Below are 11,042 nucleotides of genomic sequence, written 5' to 3' on the forward strand. Positions count from 1 at the left end.
CAAGCATGATGGCCATGTTCAACGACGACAACGCCGAGGACATGGGAACTAGCACTAGCACCGGCACCGGCTCCGACACCGAAGCGTACAACAAGCCCGAGCCAGACTATGGCGCTACCATGACGCCAAACAGCAACATCAACTTCCCTAGCGTTAACGGCAAAATGCCTGAGTCGCAGGAGCAAACGAACAAGGGAGCTCAGAAGCCTACGCCTACTGAAGACGAGCCATATGAGGAGACCGAAGAAGATGACCCAGAGACCGATGATGCGGGAGTCTTCGAGCCCGCTGCCTCCGTTCCCGTCATCCCCTCTGCCCCCGCTCCTTCGTCATCTGCTGCTGCGCCATCGCCGTCCGCCAGTGCTGCCGCTTCGTCCGAGAGCGAGGAGGCGATGAAGATGGCCGCTGCTTCTGCTACACCATCTGCCTCTGCCTCCGCCAAGCCCAGTGCAAAGCCCAAGAGCTCCGACCCCCTCGGTGGCCTCCTCGGTAACCTTGGTGGCCTTGGTGGTCTCCTCGGTGGTATCTAGATTAGATGCTTGCTTGAGGATGCGGGGAGATAGTTGGATTTGGGACCCGGGCCTTCGATTGGATTGGATTGGATGGGGTATATTGGACGCACGAATGTTCCTGTTCGTTTCTTTGATTTAGCTGTTGCTGTGCGCTGAGCTGCAGTTGGTTGACCTCCGCCTCTTTCTTTCGGATTCTGGTTGTTCTTTTCACGTCTGTTACGTAGGTTAGTTGGAATGATGTCGAAATTAAATGAAATGAACCATCATCAAGTCTCTCTCCTTACTGCGCTCGGTGTATACAATAAACCCGATTCGCAGAATATTTCGCCAGATACTTGCGTAGGTTTTGGTAGGTTACTCATGTAGGTTCGACGTACTAGGTCGGGGCTCAGAATGGTATCTCTGGGCAAGCCCACTTGACCTCCACCTTCGATGCGATTTCAGGTATTTATTCCCTAGTTGGAAAGTGAGGAAACCATACCTACCTACGGCCTACAAAAAAGACCGTTTGCACTTTTGTTTTCTCTCAATTTAGGTCGGAGTAGTGGGTATTGGACCTCTGTTGAACTTCACGATTGTACAAAATTACTAGGAACAAGAAGTGATGGGAGTGATGTAACGTGGTATGTCTATACATACCTCTCTCTCCATGTTCAAAGATGTTTGGATCTTGGCAGTCCATACCTATATCATAAGTGAGGTGGATAATGAGTGGCCTCTCACGCCCGCTGACTGCATCCCTGCGAGCTCAAGAGAGGCAGTCATGAATATGCATACCTATGCAAGTATATAAATTGAGATATGTCAAGTGCAAAGTTATCAAGGAATAACATAGTCCATAATCCCCTGTACATCCAACTGATCCGCCAAATTGAGCAACTGGCTTGGCTCAAGGCCGATAGTTGTGTCCACAGCGAAAATGTCCCAGTCGAATTGACTCTCTTGCTCCTGCTGTTGAACCTGAACCTGCGTTGACTCGAGTCCCATATTCACCTCTATGTTGGTTGGTACTTCCGACTCTGATTCTGACACTACCCTCGCTTGCGCGGCACCAAATTCAGGTCCGGCTATACCATCAACGTCTGCAGCATCATGTAAACCACTAAACCTCCCCAGCATCCCATCCAAAACAACCAGCTCCTGCCTCCTCATTGGCGCCGCCAGATTCCCCTTACTCACCAGCCTCTCCAACACAAAACCTGCATTCGCCGCCCAGTTCTCCCTCGGCGCTAAAGAGGGCGCAATGATATGGATCACATATAGCAAGAAGGTAGACGCAAACGCGTCTTCAATCTGGTATGGAAGGAAGGCTTCTAGGAGATCTGAATCCGCAAGACTGCGGAGGGTGTACAGGGTTGTTTGGGCAGATTCGACGCAGCATTGAAGGAGCGTTGTTATTGTGGGGCTGAGGGGTATTGCTAGGCTTGGGTTTGCGTCTGGAGCATTGTCTTGATGAGGAGAGCTCTTGGTGATTGGGGTGTTGTGTTGGGATTGGGATTGTGCTCTGGATGCTGTCTGGGTATGTTCGATGTGGGCGTACAGAGCGCACATTACGAGTGGGCGAGTTGTGAGAACAACACACTGGAGTCTGGTAAGTACCACCAGATACTAGAGACAGAAGGTACTTACGTGATGATAGGCCAGTATAAGCCTGGTGGCAGCCCTCGAAGCCCGACTCAGTGAGCCGTGGAAATGCGTTCTCAACAGGTCATTTAGATCCTGCGATAGCTCAGCTAGATCTCGGAAAACTGACTGCGTGTCCTTGATGAGTGTTCCGTCGAAGTCGCTGCCCACGCCATAGACCGCTGTAATATAAATCATTAAAACTCGCCAGCTGAAGTCAGGAGCGACAGTCATACCTGCAAGAATTCTCGCACTCAACCGCGCAAGCTTCACATGAAGTGTAAGCGTTTGCTCGTCAACGCTTCCATTCTCAAAGAGCTTGACAGTGATATCTTCGTCACGTATAGAACTCGGTGCACCCATCAGAGCCGCAAATTCCTGATCGAGCATGTACACGATCCAGAAAATGATCTTGCATCGGTGGGAAATATCTTCGCCTATCAGATCTCCCGGGACATGTCGATGGATTCCCTCAATTATGCAAACGCGAAGTGCGAAACCGATCTATATGTCAGATTAGAGATATGTAGCGGGTGATAGAGCAGGAGGCTTACGTGGTTGTATGCAGCAACCCTCATATCGATAGCCTGGAAATACAGAGCCGCCAGAGCAAGAGCCTCAACGCACTGCAACGGTTTCGGAAGTACTCCAGACATATCCGGCATGAGAGCCATAGCCCTAGATGCATACTGATACCCATCAGGTGGCGCGTTCGGCCGCCGACAAGGCGCAAGGAAGGCTTTTCCGAATGCAATAACGAGCAAGTACTGCGCAAACCACATGCGCATATCTCTTACGCGCTCCTCGGGGCTTGAGTAGAACTCGTATAAGCCTCTTGCAAACGTAGGCTCATCAATGATATAGAACAGTGGCCCGAAGTTGAATCGGACCGTCTGCAGAAGGTACAACGCGTAGTCCAGCGGCGGCAGGTCAGACAAGTCCGGTATCTCGTCTGGTGAAAGCGGCCACCATTTCAGCTTGAACGCTGTCCCGTCAAGGTTCCAAGGATCTGGAGGGTTATTCGCTTCTGGAACTTGCTCCCCCAGTAAAGCAAGGACGCGCCTGCAAAAGGACCAAGATGATGACGGGCCCAGGTACCACCATCGGCCGTCCGGCGTGGCGGCAAAGGAGTACTCTACTAATGGATTGCGGGAGAATCTTGAATGACGGGCGTCTTGTTGTGAAGAGGCATCTTCTGTCTGTTCTTGTCTGTGGCTAGACAGGGAAGGTCGCTGATGCGATTGGGGTAATCCGCCATATACAGCTGGTGATTTGCGGCGTTCAAGCTCGCGAAGGTAGCTATATCTTCTTAGCAACTATCGCCTCCGGGGATAATACTAGCATACCTCTCAGGCACCGAGACACGATTCTCTTCAACTGCATATTGACACCGGCGCTTTCTCTTTACGCAGCGCACACAAGGGTCCGTGCCGGAGCACTTGACTTTCATAGTCCGACATCGTATGCATCTATATCCGTCAAATGGAACAGTTTTTCACACAGTTGACAGGTTTACTCACGCTTTCTGAACCTTTCTAGCTACTGGTGACCGTTCAGACGAGGCAGGAGCCATATCATAGTCTATCTCGACGTGGGGAAAGAATGGCGGAGGAGGAGCACCGAAATGTCGGGACGACCTTCCGACTTCTGGACATGCTTAGTAATGACTATGAGGGGCATTGAGTTACGACATCGCATCTTCTACTCCAATTACTCCTTATCAAGTCAAAGAATTTCATCTGGCACCAGGTCTGAGCTTATAGGACTATCCTGGTCATCCCCACACCAATTCAGTCATTTCGTACCTCAAAACACATTGTTACAATGGCGTCCAACCTTACACTCGCCATTCTAGGTTGCGGTACGCAGAACCACAAACATAGAAAGCAATACACTGAACAACTAACTAGAGAAACAGGAAACATGGGCTCTGCAATACTAGACGGGATCCTCGACGCAACATCAACGCCTGAGGGGTATGAGAAAAGTCCCATAAGCCGCATCATCGCATGCACGAAGTCGCAGTCATCAGCGGAGAAGTTGGAAGCGCGATATACGGAATCTAAATCGAAGATCCAGCTGGAGTTCCGCGCCAACGAGAATGCAAAGTCAGCAAAAGAGGCTAATGTCGTTATACTTGGGTGCAAACCTTACCTTGTTGATTCTGTACTTGCGGAGGAGGGGCTAGCGGATACCCTCGCGGGGAAATTAGTGGTTAGTGTGATTGCTGGGAAGACAATTGATGTACTCGTGGAACGTATTGCATCCAGTCAATCTACTCAGTCTGCGCCGACTGTCGCCCGTGCAATCCCGAACGTGGCCGCCAGCGTGCGAGAATCAATGACTATCGTTGAACTACCTGAGACAGCATCCGAAGAGGACAAGAACATTGTCTCATGGATGTTTTCTCAGATCGGAACAGTCAAGATCCTCAATGGGGAGCTCTTTGATTGCGGATCGACGCTGATGGCCTCGCTTGCTACGATGTCCGTAGCCGTTGACGGAATTCTGGACGGGTGTGTGGTGGAGGGTATGAAGAGGGCTGAAGCGTCTGAAATGACGGCACAGTGTCTGCTTGGTCTCGCAAAGATGCTACAGGATGGACATCACCCGGCCATTCTGCGCGAAAGCATAGCTTCGCCGAGGGGGTGTACAATACAGAGCTTGTTGGCTGTCGAGAAGGCCTGTGTACGGCATGCATTCGCGGACTCGATTATTGCTGGGACGCAGCATTTGAAGAGGTTGCAGAAGGAGGCATCCAAGAAATAGACATAGAGATGAAATCATAGAATAATACAAAGAGCCCTTCATAGACTACTGCTCGAACTATCATAACATTCTCTATATACCAATACTATACAAATATACCCCATCTACCTCTTCCCCAGCCCATTCCTCCTCTTCAGTTCCTGCAGCTTTTCACTCTTCCCAACCTCATCCACCCACCTCGTCCTGGGCCGTTCAAAAACCTCCGTAATCCTCCCATACCCAATCCTCCCCACCTGCGCAATCGGTCTCAACTTCTCAAGCTCAATATGACTGAGCTCCTGATCCGCAACACCCTCCCTAACCCAGAACCTACTCGCCTTAATCAACACAACACCACCAACACTCATCCCTTCACTATGCGGGCTAAACTCCTTAATCTCGATCACCTTGCCCTCAATACTAAACACGCTCTCTGCAACCCTTGCAGGTTTCACAGTGGACGAAGCAGCCTTGGTCAACCCAGAAACATTCCACTCCGACACGCCAAACGGCGCATCGATAGAAGAGGCATTCACGGCCTCAATCATATTCTCACTCACAGTGTTGATAACGCATTCGCCCGTCTCTTTTAAATTTCTCAGCGTATCCTTTTCCCGACCAGGCCTAGACGAGAATCCCAGTATGAACATAGGAGGGTCATGGTCCACGACTTGGAAATAGCTGAACGGCGCTAGATTCTCGCTCTTCCCGTCAAGAGAAAGTGTACTCACGAACCCGATTGGGCGCGGTGCAATTCCCGAGATGAGGAGGCGGTAGTTTGAGATGGTTGGTCTGTCTGCGCCGTAGGGATCGATTTCGTGGTGGGTTATGCTGCATGCAGCAGCGACCGCGGTTGTACCGTCTGGTACGCCGTCGCCGTATTTCCAGGCTGGAAAAGGCGATTGGGTTGTTTTTATGGGGGTGGCAGGGTTGAAGGGTGGTCTTTTCGCTTCTAACTCTGCGAAGTCGCCGACGTCTTGGATGATTTGGTACCTTGGCTTTTCGCCATTGGTGGAGTTCATCATTCTTGCAGAGACTGAAAAGCGTCTTGTGTAGAGACTGGATATAAGTGGCCTGGAAGACATCGTTAGTTATTGTGGTGGGCATGTAGAGGGGCGCTTACCTCCTAGTGAAGAAGAACTTAGCACTTTTACTGATCGTAGCCATTTTAGAACTCTCTAACTATTATCGCAAAATCCCAGCAAGCCAAAGTTGACTTCAAAGACTTAATTCCTTGCCAGCGGACGTGGATCTTTACAATCCGAGTCGGCATACGGGGCCGACATTCGCGGGGTGCAATGGAGCCCTAATCGCAAACGTCGGGATGATCCTCCGACTATCCGAGTACTCCAATTCTTGGTGCTTAGGTATATTTACCTGGTCTGTCTTGTTTACAGCAAGACAAGACATTTAAGAGAACTCCATTATATATCAACATGCTTGCTCGCTCAGTTCGCAGTACTGCTACTACCACTACTATTGCTACCGCAAGGTCCTCTCTCATCGCCAGCCACCTCCGCAACTTCAGCGCCAGCGCCAGTATCAATCCGATAACACCGACCAAATTCCAAACTGCAACACAACCCATTATGGACCAGAAGAGGTGCACATCCTCTCTTATTTCCAGCGTCTACACCGAAAAGACATACAAGCGTAAGCATTGCAGGGATCCGGGCACCGTGACCTCCCTCCCTCCCATATCTGATCAGAGGCAAAAAACTAACTCTTAATCTGAATCTCTCTCTGCTCTTTAGCATTTGCGCACTACGTAAGCAGCTCACATCATCTCGAGCTATTCAGACAGGTTCAGATGCGCTTTATATGTACTAACGTTCAGTGCTGCAGTCCCAAGCAATCAAGACCTCCCCAGGAACAAGCACAATCTATCTAAGCGGGCAAATCCCCGCTGATGCCAACGGCAATTTAATAACAGGCTCTGTGTTCGAAAAGACAGCAGCAATTATTAAGAACACAGAAGCTATCCTGAAAGAAGCAGGCTCTAGCTTTGAGAGTGTTGTGAAAGTCGTTGTATGGAACCTTTTTACCTCCACTCCCGCATCAAACTATGTGATCTGTTTCGATACCTAGAGGCTGAACTAATTTGCAGCGCAGGTCTACGTTAAGGACGCATCTATAATGCCCGAATTCGCAAAGGTATATGATCCTGTGTTTCCGCATAGACCGGCGCGAACGATGGTGGAGGTTTCGGCTTTGCCGGCGGGTGTGGACATCGAGGTTGATTTTGTGGCCGTCTGTTGATAGGAGCGTTTGTTTCATTGAGGAATAATGCTGACCTGTGACACGGCGGGGTGGATTCTTCGTTATTTAAGATTATGGATGCTCATAACAAATACAGCGGATACTAGGTATGAAGAGGGCTAGGAAGGCGAATCTTATCTAACTACGCAGGAATCTAGCCATCGACGAGGGTTACTTGAATGTCTAGTATTTCCTACGTAGTTTCGCAAGACGTATGATGCAGAGATATAATAGTGACACGTGGCTGAATTGGCCTAAGTACCTTTGGTAAATCTATGCTGGGAGCAGAGCGGATCAAATGTGTATGTTTCGGGATTGCTTGATTTGGATATGCCGCTTGAAACCGTCAATACTGACTTAGCCATTATTTATCGAGCACAGCAGGAAGATCCTCGGTCTGGAAGCGTCAAGGACGCGGTGGGACGGATGTTTGAGGATGTTTGTGGTTGGCTGACAAGTCACCCAGGCACAACGCATCGTGGTCCGTGACGCAAGCTCGCAGAAGGGTTTGAAGGCTGCAGAATCGTAGCATCGCACAATGTCTCCATGTAGCTTTGCTCGAAGCAGTGTGTGGAATTTCATGGGATGAAACGGGCCTGCCTGCTATCAATCACACATGGGGATTGGTGCACCCCCGCTTGATGGTGGACAAATGTTGGTCAAAGATGTCCCTAAGTCGTGATACAACCGTCCGACCTCGTCACGCTCGCTTGCGCGTCAAAAGATTCCCTGTGGTCAAAAATCCCTTGTCTCCCATCGAGCTTCTCCACTCAATTGACAACTGACCCAGCACAGCACGATTGTCTCGCCTCAGGTCCTTCTGCAAAGCTTCTAGGCCTTCCTGCTGGCCCTCCTCTTGTTCAACAAGGAAGGCAACCTGTAATACGTCTCGCGGATTGAGTGTGGGAGCCGGGGTCTCCGACTTGTCTGGTCGCTCAATATCCCAATTTAGCGATATGGCTTTGAAAGGTGCTTTGGGGTTGAGGCGTGTTTGCTAAAGACGTCAGTTTATTGCATCATACAGTAACCGGAATACGTACCTTGATGACAACCGCCCCATCACCAACGTTCTCCAGCTGAGCTTCGAGTGCGAACCGTAGTAGACGGGTCTTTCCGTAGGGCCCCAAAGATTTGTTTTCAACTTCCAATGGCGTCAATTCGGACGACTTTGTCCGGACACTCAGACAAGGCTGAGCGACGAATTGGTACAGCTTGCGGAACGTCCTCACTCGCCCGCTGGCGGCTTGCAGGTCGTTTCCAATCAGTGTTTCGGTATAGCTGACGCTGACTGCTAGAATGTGGTTTCCCTCTTCCTTCAAGTCAAACCGCACAATCTTCTGCAGTGACTCTTCTTTCTGCAGACCATCTTGGCCATTCGTGTCGGGCGGCTCGAGGTCAAGAGAAGAAACCTGGGACGGAGTTTGCATCTCGGCAACTATTCGGACCGACGTTATGACGCGTGAGGTATCATCTGGGAGTTCATTGTTTGCGCTGAGAGTGCAGGCGAATGTCTCGCCGACGTATGCGGAGCCGAAGGTAGGAGGCAGGGTGAGCTGCTGAAGTCAGCACTGGTTGGATATCGGGATTAGGCGACGTACGTTAGGAGCGAAAATAAACTCGCTGTCGCCATCATCGGATGGAAAACTCAAGGACGCTTTGCTTGAGATTTTTGTATTCGCAGCCGGAAGGGGATACTGGTAGGATAACGAGGGCCGTGACAGACTGCGGGGTGCGGATGTCAGGAGGGGCTGTCGGAGTCGTCTGAACCAGCTTACCGGAGGACTAGGTCAATTAGCTTGCGTCGAAAAACAATTGAGCTTTACATACCTTTCAGTGATACCGAGTGAGGCTCTTTTGGGCCATCAGCCCCGGAATGAGCACGAGGACGAGCCATTGTTAACGTGGAGTACTTCTTCGGTGGTCAATTGACGTTATCACGAGTGGAAGACAAACAGATCAAACACTGTAGCTTTTTATCTCTTATCGATAAGTCTCCGATAAGGAATGATGTAGTTGATGCCGTCCATTCACCAAACTCGTTTGAACAAACACACTCAATTTTCTATTTCTCTGATTAGTCCGGGCTGTCTTGTCATCTGTGAGCTTTTTTTCTATTCTTCATCAATTTTATTTAGTGTCTAGAAGCTTTGGTCCATGAGGAAGGAAGGTGCGACGGAGCTCCGCCACCAACCCTCCAGCTCTCTTTCCTCTTCAACTAAAGAAACACCACATCCAAGAGGGGCAATCATCTCATCTCTCCGGCTGGACTGTGGCTAGCTATCGAAATGGCTAGACCTGCGAGAGCAGCCAAATCTGTTTTGAGCGCACCGGTGACGTCTTCGAAGAGAAAGCGTGAGGATGATGGCGCTTCCACCACGAGGAAGGCCCGCCAGAAGAAGACGCCTGCCAAATCCGAGGAGAATTTTCACATCACCCATATTACAGCTCAGGACAGCTCTTCCATATCTGCGGCACCGAAGGCGACGCCCACAAAGGGAAGGAAAGTGTCGACTGAGGAGTCTGAAGAGCGTCGCTCTCGGAGATTCCGCAAGGCGCCGCCAAAAAGCTTCCAGGAGCGTGTGGACCGTGCTGTTACTCAACGGTAAGTTTGACTAAAGCTTCCCAGTACCAAGTCGGAATCTTATCAAAGTCCGACGCTCAGAATGTTCGTTGTTGGACAGAAAGTTGGGGGAACGGACGAGATGCCGGAGCTCAAGTTCGACATAGTCGGGTCAACTGGCAACATCTACAAGACGACTATCGGGAAGGAGCCTACCTGCAGTTGTCCGGATGCTGCCAAAGGCAATCAATGCAAGCACATTTGTTACGGTACGTTGCAACCCCCAGTCGATATCGTTAAGCGACCTCATGGATTATTCTTTCCTCGTTCTATCATTATCCTTGGCATCTCTATACCTATCACTAATGGCCAATGCAGTCCTAGTGAAAGTCCTCAAAGCTCCAACTCACCTTCAGTATCAGTTAGCATTCTTATCATCTGTGAGCAGTGTCTGACTTCACCTCGAACACCGAACTTATGTGCCGCAGGAAATTCGCGAAATCTACGAAAACTCCCCTCTTCGCGACGTCAAGGACAAATCGGAGGATCATGACACTGCTGGCAAACGAAAGCCAGTGGATGGGGACTGTCCGATCTGCTTCATGGAGTTCGAGCCAGAGACCGAAGACATCGTCTGGTGCCGAGCGGCGTGCGGCAACAACATCCACAAGACATGCTTTCAGAAATGGGCGGCTTCGCAGAACCATCAAGGCGTCCGATGTGTTTACTGGTGCGTCCTCATACTTGGTTTACATGCAAATCTAACCGCTGTTAGTCGCTCTCCCTGGCAGAACCAAGATGCCGACGGCAAGTTGGACATTCCCCTCGAACAACTTGTCAGTGGAGGTCGAGTGGGGAGGGATGGCTATATCAATGTCGCAAGTCAAGTGGGCCTATCTGGTAGACGTGGTACGGAACCGTCCCTGTAGATGCCCTTCTCCTTACTTGCGGTATGTTTGCTGACATGGCTATAGATTATTCAAGCTATCATCAGCACTGGGTGCGCCGGCGATTGTACTCTTCTGGCTGGCGTGAAGACGAACAAGAATACGATGCGGAGTACGAAGAGGATCATGAAGAGGGGTACGATTGATGGGGATCCTGATGAAGCAGATTCTCGCTGCGCGATGCATGTAGTATCAAGGGTGGCTTACTTGGGCGGCGTTATGCGGGGGGTTGACTCTGTTTATCATGGTTTTGTGTGGAGTCTACCTCGGTGTTCGGATACCTAATACTCCACCTAGTTCGGAGTACTCGATCTATCTAATTCATTCTGGTAGGAATATAGCCCGTCTTATCTTCAGTCGTAGCCTGTATAGCCCGCGTAGGCCGTTGAGCGC

At 50.3% G+C, this 11,042-nt stretch overlaps 6 protein-coding genes across 6 annotated transcripts; 3 read left to right on the top strand and 3 right to left on the bottom strand.

Annotated features, from left to right (window-relative positions):
• Window positions 1-1,122: 1,122 nt before the first annotated feature.
• On the bottom strand, window positions 1,123-3,721 carry BDV14DRAFT_177060 (uncharacterized protein). The gene is made up of 6 exons (XM_073769357.1): window positions 3,656-3,721; window positions 3,482-3,604; window positions 2,690-3,434; window positions 2,372-2,639; window positions 2,142-2,317; window positions 1,123-2,093 (listed from the first exon to the last, which is right to left on the bottom strand). Exons 1-6 carry the CDS (start codon window positions 3,706-3,708, stop codon window positions 1,332-1,334), a joined length of 2,127 nt encoding a protein of 708 aa, XP_073626216.1. The 5' UTR covers window positions 3,709-3,721; the 3' UTR covers window positions 1,123-1,331.
• Window positions 3,722-3,850: 129 nt separating this feature from the next.
• BDV14DRAFT_177061 (pyrroline-5-carboxylate reductase) lies at window positions 3,851-4,941 on the top strand. The gene is made up of 2 exons (XM_073769358.1): window positions 3,851-3,996; window positions 4,054-4,941. Exons 1-2 carry the CDS (start codon window positions 3,960-3,962, stop codon window positions 4,902-4,904), a joined length of 888 nt encoding a protein of 295 aa, XP_073626217.1. The 5' UTR covers window positions 3,851-3,959; the 3' UTR covers window positions 4,905-4,941.
• A 67-nt stretch (window positions 4,942-5,008) lies between these two features.
• On the bottom strand, window positions 5,009-6,117 carry BDV14DRAFT_210050 (flavin reductase family protein; the record flags this gene model as incomplete). The annotated part of the gene is made up of 2 exons (XM_073775798.1): window positions 6,007-6,117; window positions 5,009-5,957 (listed from the first exon to the last, which is right to left on the bottom strand). The coding sequence occupies exons 1-2, from the start codon at window positions 6,048-6,050 to the stop codon at window positions 5,009-5,011; spliced, it is 993 nt and encodes a 330-aa protein (XP_073626218.1). The 5' UTR covers window positions 6,051-6,117.
• Window positions 6,118-6,319: 202 nt separating this feature from the next.
• Window positions 6,320-7,142, top strand: BDV14DRAFT_202085 (RidA family protein; the record flags this gene model as incomplete). The annotated part of the gene is made up of 4 exons (XM_073773916.1): window positions 6,320-6,536; window positions 6,638-6,651; window positions 6,729-6,911; window positions 6,996-7,142. The coding sequence occupies 4 exons, from the start codon at window positions 6,320-6,322 to the stop codon at window positions 7,140-7,142; spliced, it is 561 nt and encodes a 186-aa protein (XP_073626219.1).
• Window positions 7,143-7,842: 700 nt separating this feature from the next.
• On the bottom strand, window positions 7,843-9,036 carry BDV14DRAFT_202086 (trafficking protein particle complex subunit 13; the record flags this gene model as incomplete). Its single annotated transcript, XM_073773917.1, has 5 exons — window positions 7,843-8,136; window positions 8,183-8,695; window positions 8,741-8,864; window positions 8,918-8,924; window positions 8,970-9,036. 5 exons carry the CDS (start codon window positions 9,034-9,036, stop codon window positions 7,843-7,845), a joined length of 1,005 nt encoding a protein of 334 aa, XP_073626220.1.
• Window positions 9,037-9,191: 155 nt separating this feature from the next.
• Window positions 9,192-11,023, top strand: BDV14DRAFT_92967 (RING finger protein). The gene is made up of 6 exons (XM_073777884.1): window positions 9,192-9,744; window positions 9,805-9,971; window positions 10,081-10,142; window positions 10,191-10,432; window positions 10,478-10,627; window positions 10,677-11,023. Exons 1-6 carry the CDS (start codon window positions 9,428-9,430, stop codon window positions 10,735-10,737), a joined length of 999 nt encoding a protein of 332 aa, XP_073626221.1. The 5' UTR covers window positions 9,192-9,427; the 3' UTR covers window positions 10,738-11,023.
• The last annotated feature ends 19 nt before the right edge of the window (window positions 11,024-11,042 follow it).

The sequence above is a fragment of the Aspergillus stella-maris genome (genome assembly GCF_047715825.1).
Source record: "Aspergillus stella-maris strain CBS 113639 unplaced genomic scaffold BDV14scaffold_43, whole genome shotgun sequence".
Taxonomy (NCBI): Eukaryota; Fungi; Ascomycota; class Eurotiomycetes; order Eurotiales; family Aspergillaceae; genus Aspergillus; species Aspergillus stella-maris.